This window comes from Physcomitrium patens, chromosome 4 (assembly GCF_059467195.1).
Source record: "Physcomitrium patens ecotype Gransden chromosome 4, ASM5946719v1, whole genome shotgun sequence".
Lineage (NCBI taxonomy): Eukaryota > Viridiplantae > Streptophyta > Bryopsida > Funariales > Funariaceae > Physcomitrium > Physcomitrium patens.
In genome coordinates, this window is record NC_143413.1 from 11,730,269 (window position 1) to 11,744,351 (window position 14,083).

Sequence of the window (14,083 nt, forward strand, 5' to 3'; positions counted from 1 at the left end):
TAGAGCAACAAAATGCCTTTGATAAGTTGAAGGAGGCACTCATAACTACTCCAATATTACAATTGTATGATCTTAATCTTCCTTGTATGCTTGACATTGATGCTTCCAACTTTGCTATTGGAACAGTCTTTCAATAAGATTTTAGTAGGGGCCTTCAACCTATAGCATATAAATCATGCAAGCTCAAAAAAATAGAGCACAATTACTTTACACATGATTTAGAATAATTAGTAATTATACATGCCACAAAAATGTGGCAACACTATCTATTGAAGAAGCCAGTGGTTGTTTAGACTAACCATCAATCCTTGCTACATAATTTGCATCTAAAAAATATGAAATTGTGACATCATTGTTGAAAAGAACAGTTGCAATTTTTTGATATCTAGCTTGAGTACAAGCAAGGGTGACAATATACTATACCAGACACCTTATTGTAAAGACTAGACTTGAAGGACAAATCGAAAGACAAGACAGAAATCGCTACCATTAGTAGTATCATTTCAGATCTAATTAAAGAGGTAAAATGGAAGGAAGCTATGCATTGGGATGCTTATTTAAGATGGTTAGTAATTGACTAAAGATAGACAATATACAATATCAAGATTATATTTTTAATGATGGTTGGCTCTACTTCAAGAAGCAAATTTATGTACCCAATAATACTAAACTCCAGATGTGCATACTTTAAGAAAGACAGGATATTTTAATATTTAGATATTTGGAATGAGAGAAGACTTTAGAACAAATCTCAAGGATATAATTTTGCACAAGTTTGGATCATGATGTTCAAGCCTTTGTATATTCTTACGAGTCATGTCAATGTAATAAAGCATGGAACACAGCATCTCTTATATTATTGTAGTCAATTCCGCTACCTACGGCATGTTGGAAGCAAGTGATTATAGATCTCATTACGTCTTTGCGATAGATGCCTAATAATCATATCATGGTTGCCATCATTATGGATCAACTCTCGAAGCAACTTCACTTTGCCGTAGTATGTTCAGATATTGATGCCTCAATATTTATACGAGTCTTCTTTGATACCATCTTTTGTCACTATAGATTACTTCCTGTCATCGTTTTAGTTTAAGATTCATACTTCACAAGAAATTTTTTGCAACCTTATTCAAGCTACTAGGCACACAACTTGCCATATCCATAGCCTTCCATCTCCAAACAAATAAGTAAGCAGAGTGTGCAAATTAAACCTTGGAAGATATGTTGTAGGTATTTGTGGGAGTTCATGATAATAATTGGGATGAATATTTGATACCCTTCGAGTTTACTTACAATAATAGTATTCAAGCAAGTATTGATCATTCACCATTTTTTCTTAATATTGGTCAACATCTAATTATGCCAGTAACTCTCCATTGTCCTATTGATACCAACAATCTCGCACTAAAGAAATTTATATAACAACTTATAATGGCCTTATAAGAGGCAAGATATTGCCTCCTTACTTCATAGAATCAACAAAAATAATATGTTGATAACCATCGGTAATACAAGATCTTCCAAGAGGATCATCACGTGTTACTTTTCAATGCCAACTTGCCACTTGCTACATCAATCCAAATCCATAAACTAGCACTTTGGTAGATTGGATCTTTTCACATTTTTGTAGTAATTTTTAATATTGCATATCGCCTTGATCTTCTGCCACATATTTGGCTCTATCTAGTCTTGTATGTTTCATAACTAAAAGAATTTTATATTGAGCCAAAGCGCTTTTTGGATTGATACCAACCACTACTACCACCAGTAGTACTTGATGACCAATAAGAATATGAAGTGGATAGCATTTTGGAGCATTGCTACCTTCGTTGTAGTAGTGGACATCTACAACTTTAGTACAAAGTTCTTTCAAAAGGTTATTCCATTTACAATGCAATGTGGGAACCTACACAAAACCTCACCTATTGCCAAGAGACAATTTGAAAATACCATCATGAGCGAAACAACGACTTTTTGTATTAGTCAAAAGAAATTAATTGTAACAGAGTATAAATAAGATAATTGTATAGATAGTTAGAATCATTGAAGTTTTTAGAATTGAGATTAGATTAGTGGATTAGGTAGGATCCATTGTGGAACATTCTAGAAAGAGTGTAGGATAATTATTTAAATAGGATCCACCATAAAACCTTCTAGAAAAGGCTTAGGATGGTTATCTAGGTGGAGTCTACTATAGAACCTTCTAGAAAAGGAGTTTAAGGTAGTTATCTAGATTGGTCTACTACCTAGGAATATTCTAAAAAGTCGAAGGTGATAAGATAAGATATAAATAGGACTAGCAAGGGTTTTTTAAGGCATCTGGTCAAGTATGGCTTTGGATCTTTTTTCTTAGTAAAGTTTGGTTTTGTGTATTTCTATTTAAATCTGTTATGTTCTGTTTAGTTTTTATTTGCTTAGTTTTGTCTTTTAAGTCCTATTCTATTTAGTTTTGTTCAATTTTGTTTTACTTTGTTTTGTCCTATTTTATGATGAAGTTTTATGTTACTATAGATTAGAATGATCTTTGGTTTTTTTGAGATGGTCTAGTCATGTTTCATTTACCATTCTTAATTTTTAAAAGAGGATATAAAATCAATTTTAAAAATTTTAGATCCAATTATACTCTTTAAAATATATACAAAATCCTAACTAAGTGTGTAGTTAGAAAATTGCAACCATTGTTAAATGAAATAGTTTGTCCAAATTGAACCAAATTCTTTAAAAAAAGAAGCATTTTAAATAATATCTTATTAGCCTTTGAAAGAATAGATTAGACAATAAAATTTCAACAATCCCTAGTCATGCTTCTACTTGATTTTAATTAAAATATATATATACATATATATATATATATATATATATATATATATATGTCAAAATAGAATAAAGTTTTTTAGAGGATTCTATACTAATATTAGGATTTTATATTTATTAGATAAGATGGGTTAAAATTCTATACATGGATCCTTAGTATTCTATCAAGTTAAATGACCTTATTAGTATGTATTTTAAATTAAGATTCTTAATTAAACAAAAATATATCCTTGTTCTTTTTTTATACATCTTTATTACAAATGTTTTAAAGTACTTACTAGAAAGTGATGAAAGAATTGAAGGCACTCTTCTTCTAAAACTTGAATATAAAGCAATTGACTAAGAATTTACTAATGCTACAAATTTGTATCTCGCTAGCAATTTAGCCAACTTGAATAGAATCAAACAAGCATTCAACATCTTTGCAACTACTATGGAGGCTAAAATTAATTGGCATAAATCTAATATAATTTGGATTAGCAAGAATTCCAAGTCTTTTAATTGGTGGAATAAAAATGACCTCAAATGGCTTAAACTAAGAGAAATGATTCAATATGTCAAATTTATGATTGGTTTTGAGTCCCAAAAAAAAGATATTTTAAGCAATTTTAAAGACCTTTAAGCAAAAACTAGCACATTAAAGCTTTGTAAAATTATCTTTGATCAATCAAGTTTTGATTGCCAATCAAGTATTTACAGCCTCCATCTTCTACGTGTCTTTGTGTTAGAGTCCTTGTCTACAAATAATTAATAAAATCCAAGCTTTAATACGCAATTATGTTTGATTAAGAGAGAATAGAAAATACTCCTATAGAGCCAAGGTCGGTTTGGATTCATTGATACAACTCCAAAGATAATAGGACTTAAGCTTATAGATCTACAAATGTATATGCAAGCTTTACTTGCAAAAAATCTTTATCTGGAATTTCATGCCATATATTGCTCTTTAGAAAGTGCTACTCCAACATTGAGTTATTAGCCTACATCTAAAGTAGGGTACCAATGATCCTTTAAATATTTACTTTTTTCTCTATGCAAATGCAATCTATGCCACCAACTCAAATCTATGATAAATCTTTTAAAAGTCATGGAAGAGAATCTAATATGGTTTTATTTTCCAAAAATCAACAACAATAAATGCCATCGCTTATCAGCACATCTTTTGAAATACTAAATTACTAGCTACCTACAATGATATGTTTGGAGATATATCATATTCCTTTAATGCCAACTAGATGTACAAGCAAAATCTTCAACTAAAAGATTTGTGGCATCTAATATAAAAAAAATAAAAGATGGCATAAGAACTAATAGCACTCTTTAGAAAAAAATACACAATGCAATGCTGAGATGAGATCTTAACAACCAACCTTAATAACTCAAACATGTTTCAATCTTTGTCCATCTCAACTTTTAATTGAGTAGCTTCATAAATAGATAATGGAGTTTGCAGCATTATTTTTCAATTCTACAATCTACTTAAAGGTCGTTCATTCTCATGATAGCAATGCAATCTTTATACTTATCAATATTAAAAAAACTAATCAACATTACTAGCAAAAACTTGCACCACATCCAAATCATCATATCTAGTAGAGATCTTCAAACTACAATAATCAATTCAAAAACAAATTTGAAGTATGTTTGGAACTTAGGTCTTATATAAGACTTATCCTTCAATTTTCTTGACTTAGAATGGAGTAAAATAAGTCCCTTAAGTCAAGTTTCTTTCTTTAATTATTCTACCTACTATACCTACTAAATTATTCTATCCAATTCATCTCTAACTATGAGACTACACATCAAGCTACAACAACTAGGCTTGTAGGCAAATAAAATCAAGACTACCATCCAACTCATCTAGAATAATAATAAACTGGCAAAATTGAAAACTTTTCTTTGGCAAATTAATTTTGGAGCCTTTTAACTAGCAGTTGGAGCAAGACAACATGTTTTTCTAGCTATTGTAACAATTACAAAGTAAATATCCTAAAAATCCCATAATATTGTCTTTGCACTTGCCAATATATAAGGAGAATTTGACTTTTCTTCCATGGAATGTGGAGCACTTTAAGCATGTCATCAACACTATTTTGGAAGGAAATGTTCTTCATCATTCTAACAAGCATCCGTTCAATGTAAGATTATATATTAGAAACCATCACATGCAACTTAAGTAGAGACATCCTCCAAACAGCCATTATGTGGCATATCTGGTGTACCCGATGCCGTTTTTTTTTTTTTTTTTTTTTTTTTTAAGAATAGTTTAATGTAATTGAAATCTGCTATCTAGCTTGGCAAAAAACAATTTATATTGGGATGGCTAGACATACATACATACTTTGATAAATGTGGTGATATTAGAAGCGAGATAATAAGTCAAGAATTCAAGGCTGTTTGGAGTAAGAATGATTTCTTTTGTTCAGGAAATTTCTGTTAACCTAAGTGGAATTGGCTCCAACCCTCACAAATCTACCAACCCTCATGGAGAACCAGGTTGAGGTTTATTCCACTAATTTTAGTAATATATCACCATTACTTTCAAAAAACAAAAAACAAAAAAACAAGAAACAATCCATATAATTGTGTTATGTAAAGTGCAAAAAATAGCACACCACATGTTTGAATCCAAATATTAAACTCTAAAAACATAATTAACATTCTTATTACAATAGTTTGACAAAAACGTCACAGAATCTAAAACCTTGGTTGATTTGATCGTACTCGAATAAGAATGTATTTAAAATTAGTACATCACAAAGAAAGTAACATCTTAAATTACATTCAAGAAACACGTTTTTCTCTAGGACAACTTCTTCAGCATTTATTTCAAGAATACATGTGCGAGAAACCGACTAATCGAGTCGATGTTTCACTTCTGCTTAGGAATCCACATCATCAGAATATCTCCATCTAACTTCCAGTTGCTTCTGGAGGGACTTTCATGCCCATCGAAGTAATCTAGTTTAAGCCATCGCCTAATTTTTCACACTCAAGTTATGGTATTCGTCGATGATACATGTCTCAAAATCCCCTTCGGACTGGGGAAATGGAACTCGATACCCCTATAATTCTAAGTCACGCAATCAACAGTCTGACGAGAACATTCTCATCTTTACAATGTAGGAAAACGCATCAACGAGCTCTACTTGGTGAAGCAGTGTGCATGTTATCGGTACAGGATTATAAAGGGCGGCGTTGGTGTTTGTTAGGAATTAGAAGTACCGACACTAGGTGAACCAGTTGCAGCAGTTAACATGATGCTTTCTGAGGAAAACGATGACTCCTCTCTGATTCTAATAGACAACTATCCGATGTTGCTGCATATAGTGTTACTTGGGCTGGATTATTAGCGCCAGAATAGAGACAACGCGGTGTGGGTTTCGCCTAAGTGGAGGGGCTTAACTAAGGATAACTAGGGTTGCATAGCTGTTGACGACGTGGGCTGGACAAAGCTGGTGGTTTGAGCTTGCCAAAAGAATCCTGTTTAAGGTAAAGGATGTGTGTAACAGTTTGAGCGGCATTTGCCAAGTGGACCTGGCCAATTCCCTGATTGGTGCTACAGGTGCATCGTTTACCGGCGAGCACAACGAGAGGAAGTGTCTGACAGATGGGGTTGCCCACGTCGGTGCTCTTTGCCACAACGTGTGAGTCAATTCTGCGATGCGATGCGATGCGATGCGATGTTATGCGATTCGCAGGTCGCTGGAGCAGAACGTGTGAGTTTCTCGGCTGGCGGAAAATGACAAAAGTAACTGATTTGAGTGGGGTTAAAATTTCTCTTTGATGGCTTTCGTCATGCCCGGGCTTCGAGGCGGCGGGGGCAACGAACTCCCCCGTTGGCTCTGTACACATTCGGGGTGGATGTATATCTCGAACTCCAACCAGTCGATCCGTGCAGAGAGTTCCAGAAGCTTTTGCCTGCTTCAGGATCATGCAGCCACGGATTATGACAATTTGGCATGGCGCTAGCTGTTCTCTTTGGATATCTCCGTGGTCGTCATTTCGTTGAGTCTCTATTATTAAATGATTGATATTCTATAAAAGGAAATCGAGTATAAAATAGTGTGTTCGGAAATTAGAGTTCGACGACTTGAGTTGCACCATTGTTAGATACACTGCACTGTCCCCTACCCCTTTGTGACTATACATAATGTAAAGCCACTCTTCAACTGTAAAGTTTAAAAGCGCTCATATCTCTAACTACAAGCTTTATATTTTATTTGTACCCACGATAGGCTGCTGGAAAACAAAGGAGGAAATTCAGGCGCGTGTAACCCTGTTTGTAGACAAAAAGTTTGTAATTAAGTGTAATTTTATTGCCTAATCAAACGGAATTTGATAGAATTCGATAGCTGGAAATTGGTGTGCTGCAGCGAGGTTGGTGGTTGATTTCGCTGCAACTTCACTCATGATTATCTGTTATAGTTCTCTCGAAGGGAGCACAAAACGCTATGGAAATACTCTATCCCACGTCTAAGAGAAATAATAGCCCAAAATGGACGCACTTGAAAGAGGTTAGTCATCGAGTGTGGCCTCCACCGTTGCCAAAATCCAACTGGATTAACATATGGAGCAATAGCAGAGGCTACAGCAACCCATCGTAGCGTGCACGAATTCATCCGTTAATGAAGAAGTATTGTGTCTCGTAATACGTTTATCCTTGGAAGGCAAAATACAGCTTTAACGATATGCATCAATGTGGACTAATATTAAAGTGAACTATGAAGATATCTCCTCCATAGTCAGATGATTGGAATGGGGGTCTATGCGCTGTAACGAGTTAAATTAGCTTGAATGAGCTAAGAATCACAGATTTTTTTTTGTATGTTGGTATCCACCAGTCTTTTGCACATTAATACTCAATTCAGGAAATGTAACATTTGTGTGCACCTGTCATGATGCGGGATGATTCCACAGGTTTTCCTTTTCCTCGGCTACTGCAAAGAGCTTATGTTTAATTGGGAACAGATTTATTGCCATTACTCACTTCAAGTGTGCGTTTGAAGTAGACGCTGTTTGCGAAGTATCGAAAGGCCATACAATTTAATTTCAGCTGATTTTAGGATTAATTCCAGCATATCGTTAACTCTCCTCAAGGTTACTTGAAAAAACAAATACTGCTAAAGGGTAGGCAAGGTAATCGGAAGTGTTCGGAAACAGATTGGAAGTTGGACGTCGGCATTGACTCAATGAGAGACCACAGACATGGCTGGGTGTGTGGAAAAGGTCGCCAAAGTGTGGTTTACGTGCACTGTTCATCCTATTCTAGTGCATACTACGGCACCACCGTCGGGGACCACGACGTTGCATTCGGTGGATCGTTTAATGGATCCGCGATTTAGCACCTGCTGCCGCTATCCCGATCAATGTAGAATACCACGCCCTGTAGCCTAGATGCCACTAGATTCCATCGACCGACTCAGTTAGGTTGTGGTCGATCTCCGCGCTAGTTATGAATATACTATGACATTCCAGTACTATCCGCAGACGCCGTGACGCAGCGGTGTACTTGTTCCAGTGGCCTTTGTGTCAATGCAGTACGTCGAAGAGTCCACTGTTCAGCTGCAGTGCTCCGCGGGTTAGATCCGGCAAGGTGCTCCCAACCAGGTGTTGTGGAGCTTCACAAAGGTCGAGTCAGTTCAGTTGAGATTATGGCTTCTTCTTGTGCTGCATTGGTACGGTGCGAATGCCTGCAGTAGTTCTGAATGATTTCTAACCTTCGGAATGTTACCGGTACTGACTGGTATTCTAAACTGGTTTGGAGACTTCTGTCTCACGTTCAATGCTTTGATATTGCGCATCTCGAATTGCAGATTCCGGGGTTTAGTGAGTGAACATGATGCCAGATCCACCATATCGTTTCTAATGTGCGAGACTTCTAAGGGCCCAGTACTCTCCTGCACTAGAAATCTGCGGTTGAGTTTATTTTCGATACAGTTCACTTGAGCTCACACTTGAGATCAATGGTCGGAACTGAACCTCTAGGGACCAGAACAAGTAATAAGTTCAAGCTACATGTTCATCATCTTCAACAGCAACCTTCGTTGCTTTCGCGGGAATGTCATTTCTTTCCTTAACTAGTCCATCTTAGGGCGTGAGAACCAGCTGTGGTTGTCCGCATTCCTTACTCGGGGTACATTTGCGTCACAAGGGAAACAGGCAGCAACATACTGTTTGCCCCGTCCAAGTTGGAAATCAGTTAGTATAATAGTGGGTCAATTTGATAGCGTCCCGGACACAAAGTACTTCTTATTGATCCTGACGTGAACAAGTACCTCGGAAGTGTGGTGAGAATAAGAGTATCGTAACTACAAACACTAACGTGCATTCTAGCAATGCTGCCTCTTCTTAGATCAGGTTCTAACATGCGACTCTGCGCGGATTCTGATGACATGAAATCTTCATCCATGGCTACAGCCTCGATGGCTGTAAAGGCTTTACCCGACGTCTCCGAAGCGACCTCTCCGAAAGGGCGCCATTTGAGTCGTTCATCGGCATGGAAAATCCACAGTTCATTGCGTCTCGCAGTGCTACTCACCGGCTTGCAGTTCTCATTTGTGATATACGCCACCTGTCTGCTGTACTGGTTGAACCCCATTCCTGATTTCTCGACCTCTACATCCATGTTCGATGACGACTCCTCACACAACCCGCTGTCAGCGGTCACACAGGGCGTAGTGCCTAGAAAGGGGTTGCAGGAGGTACCGCAAGAGCCCAAGAGTGCTGTGTGCGAGGCGGAAAATATTCCGTTTGATCAGATGAAGTCTAACAAAACTCAATTGATTGAGAAAAAGACCAGCCTGTTCAGGTCAGTTGCAATTAAGACAAGCTTCGCTTAGGCAGTTGAGTACATTACATGTTTCTAAGATACTGATCGAATTGCGGCATTGGATTTAATTCCTGGGGAAATAATGGTTGCAGGGAGATAATGGAGTTTCAGCAACAGAAGCGGGGATGCGAAACCCTAGATGAGCTGATGAAATTGCCCTCGACTGGTGGTGGTGCCAAGGTGACAGTGATTTTGAATCATTTTCAGCGGAAGACACTGTGCGCTCAACTTGATGCGCTCCTGGAACAGACACTTCCTGTACACGAAGTTTGGGTTGTGGCCTTCGGGAGTCCTCAGACAGATAAGTTGCGAGCGATCGTGGAAGCATACAACGATACCAGAATCAACATTATAGAGTCGAAGTATGATTACAGATATTACGGACGTTTTCAGCTGGCACTGCAGGTAGGAATCCCATTACAGAAGAGGATGTTCTCGCAAGTTCGCAAGTTCGCAAGTGATTAGGTTGCTGTGACTTGCCATAGTCTACGCATCACAATTTGCACATGAACTGAGACAAGAACTAATTCGCGATTTTAGATTTTTTCTTTTTCTTTTTCTTTTTCTTTTTTCTTTTCTTTTCTTTTCTTCGTGCCTCATTATTGCGTTCTGCTTCGAATTACATCGTGTATCGTAAACCGCAGAATTGGACCAATTTTTAAAAGCTTTCTGTCCTTGTTTCTCATGGCATGCAGTCTCAAGGAGCAGACTTTGTTTATCTGCTGGATGATGACATGATACCCGGGAAAAAGGTCCTCCAAATCTTAGCCCACATAGCAGGAACCGAGAAATACCGTAATTCTGTGTTGGGCTACATCGGCCGTATCCTGCCATTGAGACAGAAGGATTTCAGCTTTCCTAGTTACCGGAAGTCAAACTCTAAAGAAGCGGGTCTGTACCTGCCAGATCCAGCCTACGATATCATAGTGGATAGAATTGTGAAGGTGGATTTCTTGTCAAGTGGCTGGTTCCTTTCCGCGGACCTTGTTAAGGCCATTTTCATCGAGACACCCGCCACGTTTACGACTGGGGAGGATCTTCATCTCAGGTGATGACCCTCACTTCAGAATCAGTGATCTAAGGGTCAAATATGCCAAAATTCTCACTGAAAATTCTCCAAAAATCACATTTCTTGGGGTTTACAGCCTGGTTATCTTGGTGTTTTGCTGATTTTATGGGCCGCGGCTTGGTGTGTCACAGTTATCAGCTTCAAAAGTATTATGGCCACGGCTCATACGTAGTTCCGGTTGATCCCAAGGATATGCAAACCTGGGCGGACAAGGATCACCGCCTTGCCCAGGTTTCGGAGACCACCGTCATTCACCCGCACGTTGTGGAGGTACAAGTTCTTTGCTGCAGTTGCGAGTTCTATGTTTGCGTAGTGCATCAGTGAGCTTCCAAATTATTCCTTTCTATGGAGGCTATGCCCTTAAGAGCCCAAATTCATGCCATTCTTAACGATCTAGCTAAATAAAATAAAAGCCACTGTAAAACCAGGTACGAGACAACCAATGGTGGCGATATTTCTCGAGGGGATACATAACTCAATGGGCGGAGATGAACCCTCAGGTTAGCGACGCATTCTTCTATGCGCACAGCATTGATGACGTTAAGGACATGGCCCCCTTGCTGCTGAAGTATCGTACTACCGTTGGCAGAAAAGCTTACTTGGTTATCAGTGGAGGACAATTCTGCCGTTGTGAGGATGCCGCACAGGTTCTAGGTTGGAGTCCAGCTTCATGCAAAGATCGACGATTCAAAGTGTTTGATCTCGAGGTAACACATCAAACCTTCAATCTATTGTTCCAAAACCCTAAGCCCTGGTTTTAAACACCATTGGAAGAAAACGTGATTGAAGCTGACAATGTGGCTATACTCGAGCAGGTTGGGTCAATTCACAGGACCTTCGTCGAGACACCCATTATTCAAGAGGTCTCTGCAGGTATGCGGGGGTTGATTCAGATGCATTCGCCCACTCTCCTGATCACCGTCAATGACCTTCCTACTGCTGTGTTGGAGGCGTTAAAATTAGCAACTAGACAAGTGCCCAGCAATACAACTCTTGTGCAGATTCCTCGATCCTCGTTCTCTCATGCTCTTTGGATGACCTCCGTCTCGCCTGCAGCACTTCGATGTAAGAATCTTTTTAGTGTGAAAGTATGCAAATTTTCGTTAGATATTGTTATGAAGCTCCGTCTGTAGTGAACACAAATTTGTCTATTCCCTAAACTTTACTGCTGACAGTAATCTAACTTGCGCCGTGAACCCTCTTCTCGATCAGCCTGGAGCAAGATGCGTATCCGAATAAACATCATCACCCAAAACAGACCCAACTCTCTCACGCGCTTGCTGCAGTCTCTGACGAACGCATTCTACATTGGAGACACGATCGACATATCCTTCAACATGGACAGCGCTGTAGACAATCCAACCTTAAATATGGTTGATTCGTTCGACTGGCCCCACGGCAAGAAGATTGTACGACGGCGTATCATCCAAGGGGGTCTAATTCGAGCTGTGAGCGAGAGCTGGTAAAAGAGGAACCCTACCTTTTCTTCTCCCTCACCTTCATTCCCCTGATCTCTATACCGTAGCTATCGTGGCATTAATTTTGTCTTCATGTAATCTATAAATAGGTCCTTTTGCCGTAGACTGAGGCTCCTCGTGCAAAATGCAGGTACCCTGCTTCAAACGATGAGTTTGGCCTTCTACTGGAGGACGATATTGAAGTGTCTCCCTATTACTACATGTGGCTTAAGTACGCTCTCATGCAATACTATTACAACCCTAACGTTCATCTTCCAGAGCTTAATTCCATTGCTTTGTACACGCCCCGTGTAGTGGAGGTTGTGAAGGAGAGGCCGCACTGGAATGCCACCGATTTCTTCAGCCCCGTGCATCCAAACACACCCTACTTGCACCAGTTGCCATGCAGCTGGGGTGCCTTGTTCATGCCAGCAAGATGGCGAGAATTTTACAAGTACATGGGTATGAGGTTTACAGAGGACGCGAAGTCGAACCCAGTCCAGATTCCCAAGTCTCGAACCAACGGCTGGCAGGTAGGTCATCATGGAATTGTTTCTAAGCTCTCCCTCTCTGTCACTCTGTTCTTTACACGATGTGAAGAGTATACCAGTGCTTGTTTGAATATTTTTACCCTTGTAAGCCTAAAAATGTCTTCGACTAACATGATGATCTGTGGGACAGGCGTCATGGAAGAAGTTTCTGATTGATATGATGTACCTGCGGGGATATGTAACGCTGTATCCCAACTTTCCCAACCAGACAAGTTTCAGCACGAATCACATGGAACCCGGTGCTCACATTGGTGCTAATGAAAATAAGCTCCAGCACGATCCCATGGACTTCATCGTCCCACTGTTGCAGGTATGACAATGTCATTTTTCTTTTTGCAAAAATCATGCTTTTCTCAATGTTACTGTCTACAGAACAGTGGTTGAATATGGTCTCGAGGGAACCCAGAATCGATCACAAATACTTCACAGGTGCGAAGAGCTGTGACTGAACTGGACTTGCAATTGTTGCTGCCTGTGCAGGAGGATTTCGTCCCCATGTTGCCGAATGGGAAGCTTCCAGCAGCTTCAAAACTGCCAGTGATTAATCTCTTCAATCAGGCTGCTTCGCTTCGGGGTCTTAAGGCCGCAGGGGCAAAGCTCAAGCAAGATGTGCTAGATTGTAACGTGACGCACGTCGTGATGGCGGATGACAAAACCGGGGAACCATTGTCATGTCGCCTATTCTAGTGGCTAAATTCGTTGTCACTTGACACTGAATCCCCTTTGTCGAGCAGCAGCAGTTGGGCTCTGGCCCTTTTTCTTTTTAACGCGCTAGCTCCCCCTCTCTCTTCTCCAACCCTGACGAGCCATTTCCACGCCGTGGGGTAGCATTTGTATATCACTTGTAACGGCATACTGCAACTATCAACAAATTCTAGAGAAAGGTTCTTACATTCCAATCAGCGACCTTTCCTAGGCTTAGAATTAGCTAGCAAATGCTAAAAAATCTGCGGACTCTACGTCTGCCTCGAGACCCGTCTCCACACGACTGAAAACAACCCAATTCTTTCTATTAATTTTTTACCAATCTCCATGTCTGTGTGCGTCAACAGTGTCGAACGCCAACGTCCTACCATTATAAACCCAACCCATGTGGCAAGCATCCGAAACTAGTCATGAAATCATCTAGTAGTGGAATCGATATTTGTTCAATAGGCTAAACACAAATACTAGACCAGATCATGAGTACCCAAACTTTTAGTGTCGGCCGAAACGCCGCAGCTACGCCATCTTCATAAGTTCATCAGCATCGTGTGGAGTCGGTGATCATGGATTCATGCTTCTTTCTGTTGACTTGGTGTCAATCTGTGTGTGTGTGTGTGTGTGAGATTGTGCAAGTGTGTGTTTGAGTGTGTGA

The 14,083-nt window shown here is 39.5% G+C and overlaps 1 protein-coding gene across 1 annotated transcript; it reads left to right on the top strand.

The window, feature by feature from the left end:
* The first annotated feature begins 8,325 nt into the window (after positions 1-8,325).
* Positions 8,326-13,759, top strand: LOC112281015 (uncharacterized). Its single transcript, XM_024517127.3, has 10 exons — positions 8,326-9,628; positions 9,742-10,054; positions 10,345-10,697; positions 10,850-10,988; positions 11,147-11,425; positions 11,534-11,783; positions 11,931-12,180; positions 12,327-12,708; positions 12,857-13,036; positions 13,207-13,759. The coding sequence occupies exons 1-10, from the start codon at positions 9,156-9,158 to the stop codon at positions 13,411-13,413; spliced, it is 2,826 nt and encodes a 941-aa protein (XP_024372895.1). The 5' UTR covers positions 8,326-9,155; the 3' UTR covers positions 13,414-13,759.
* The last annotated feature ends 324 nt before the right edge of the window (positions 13,760-14,083 follow it).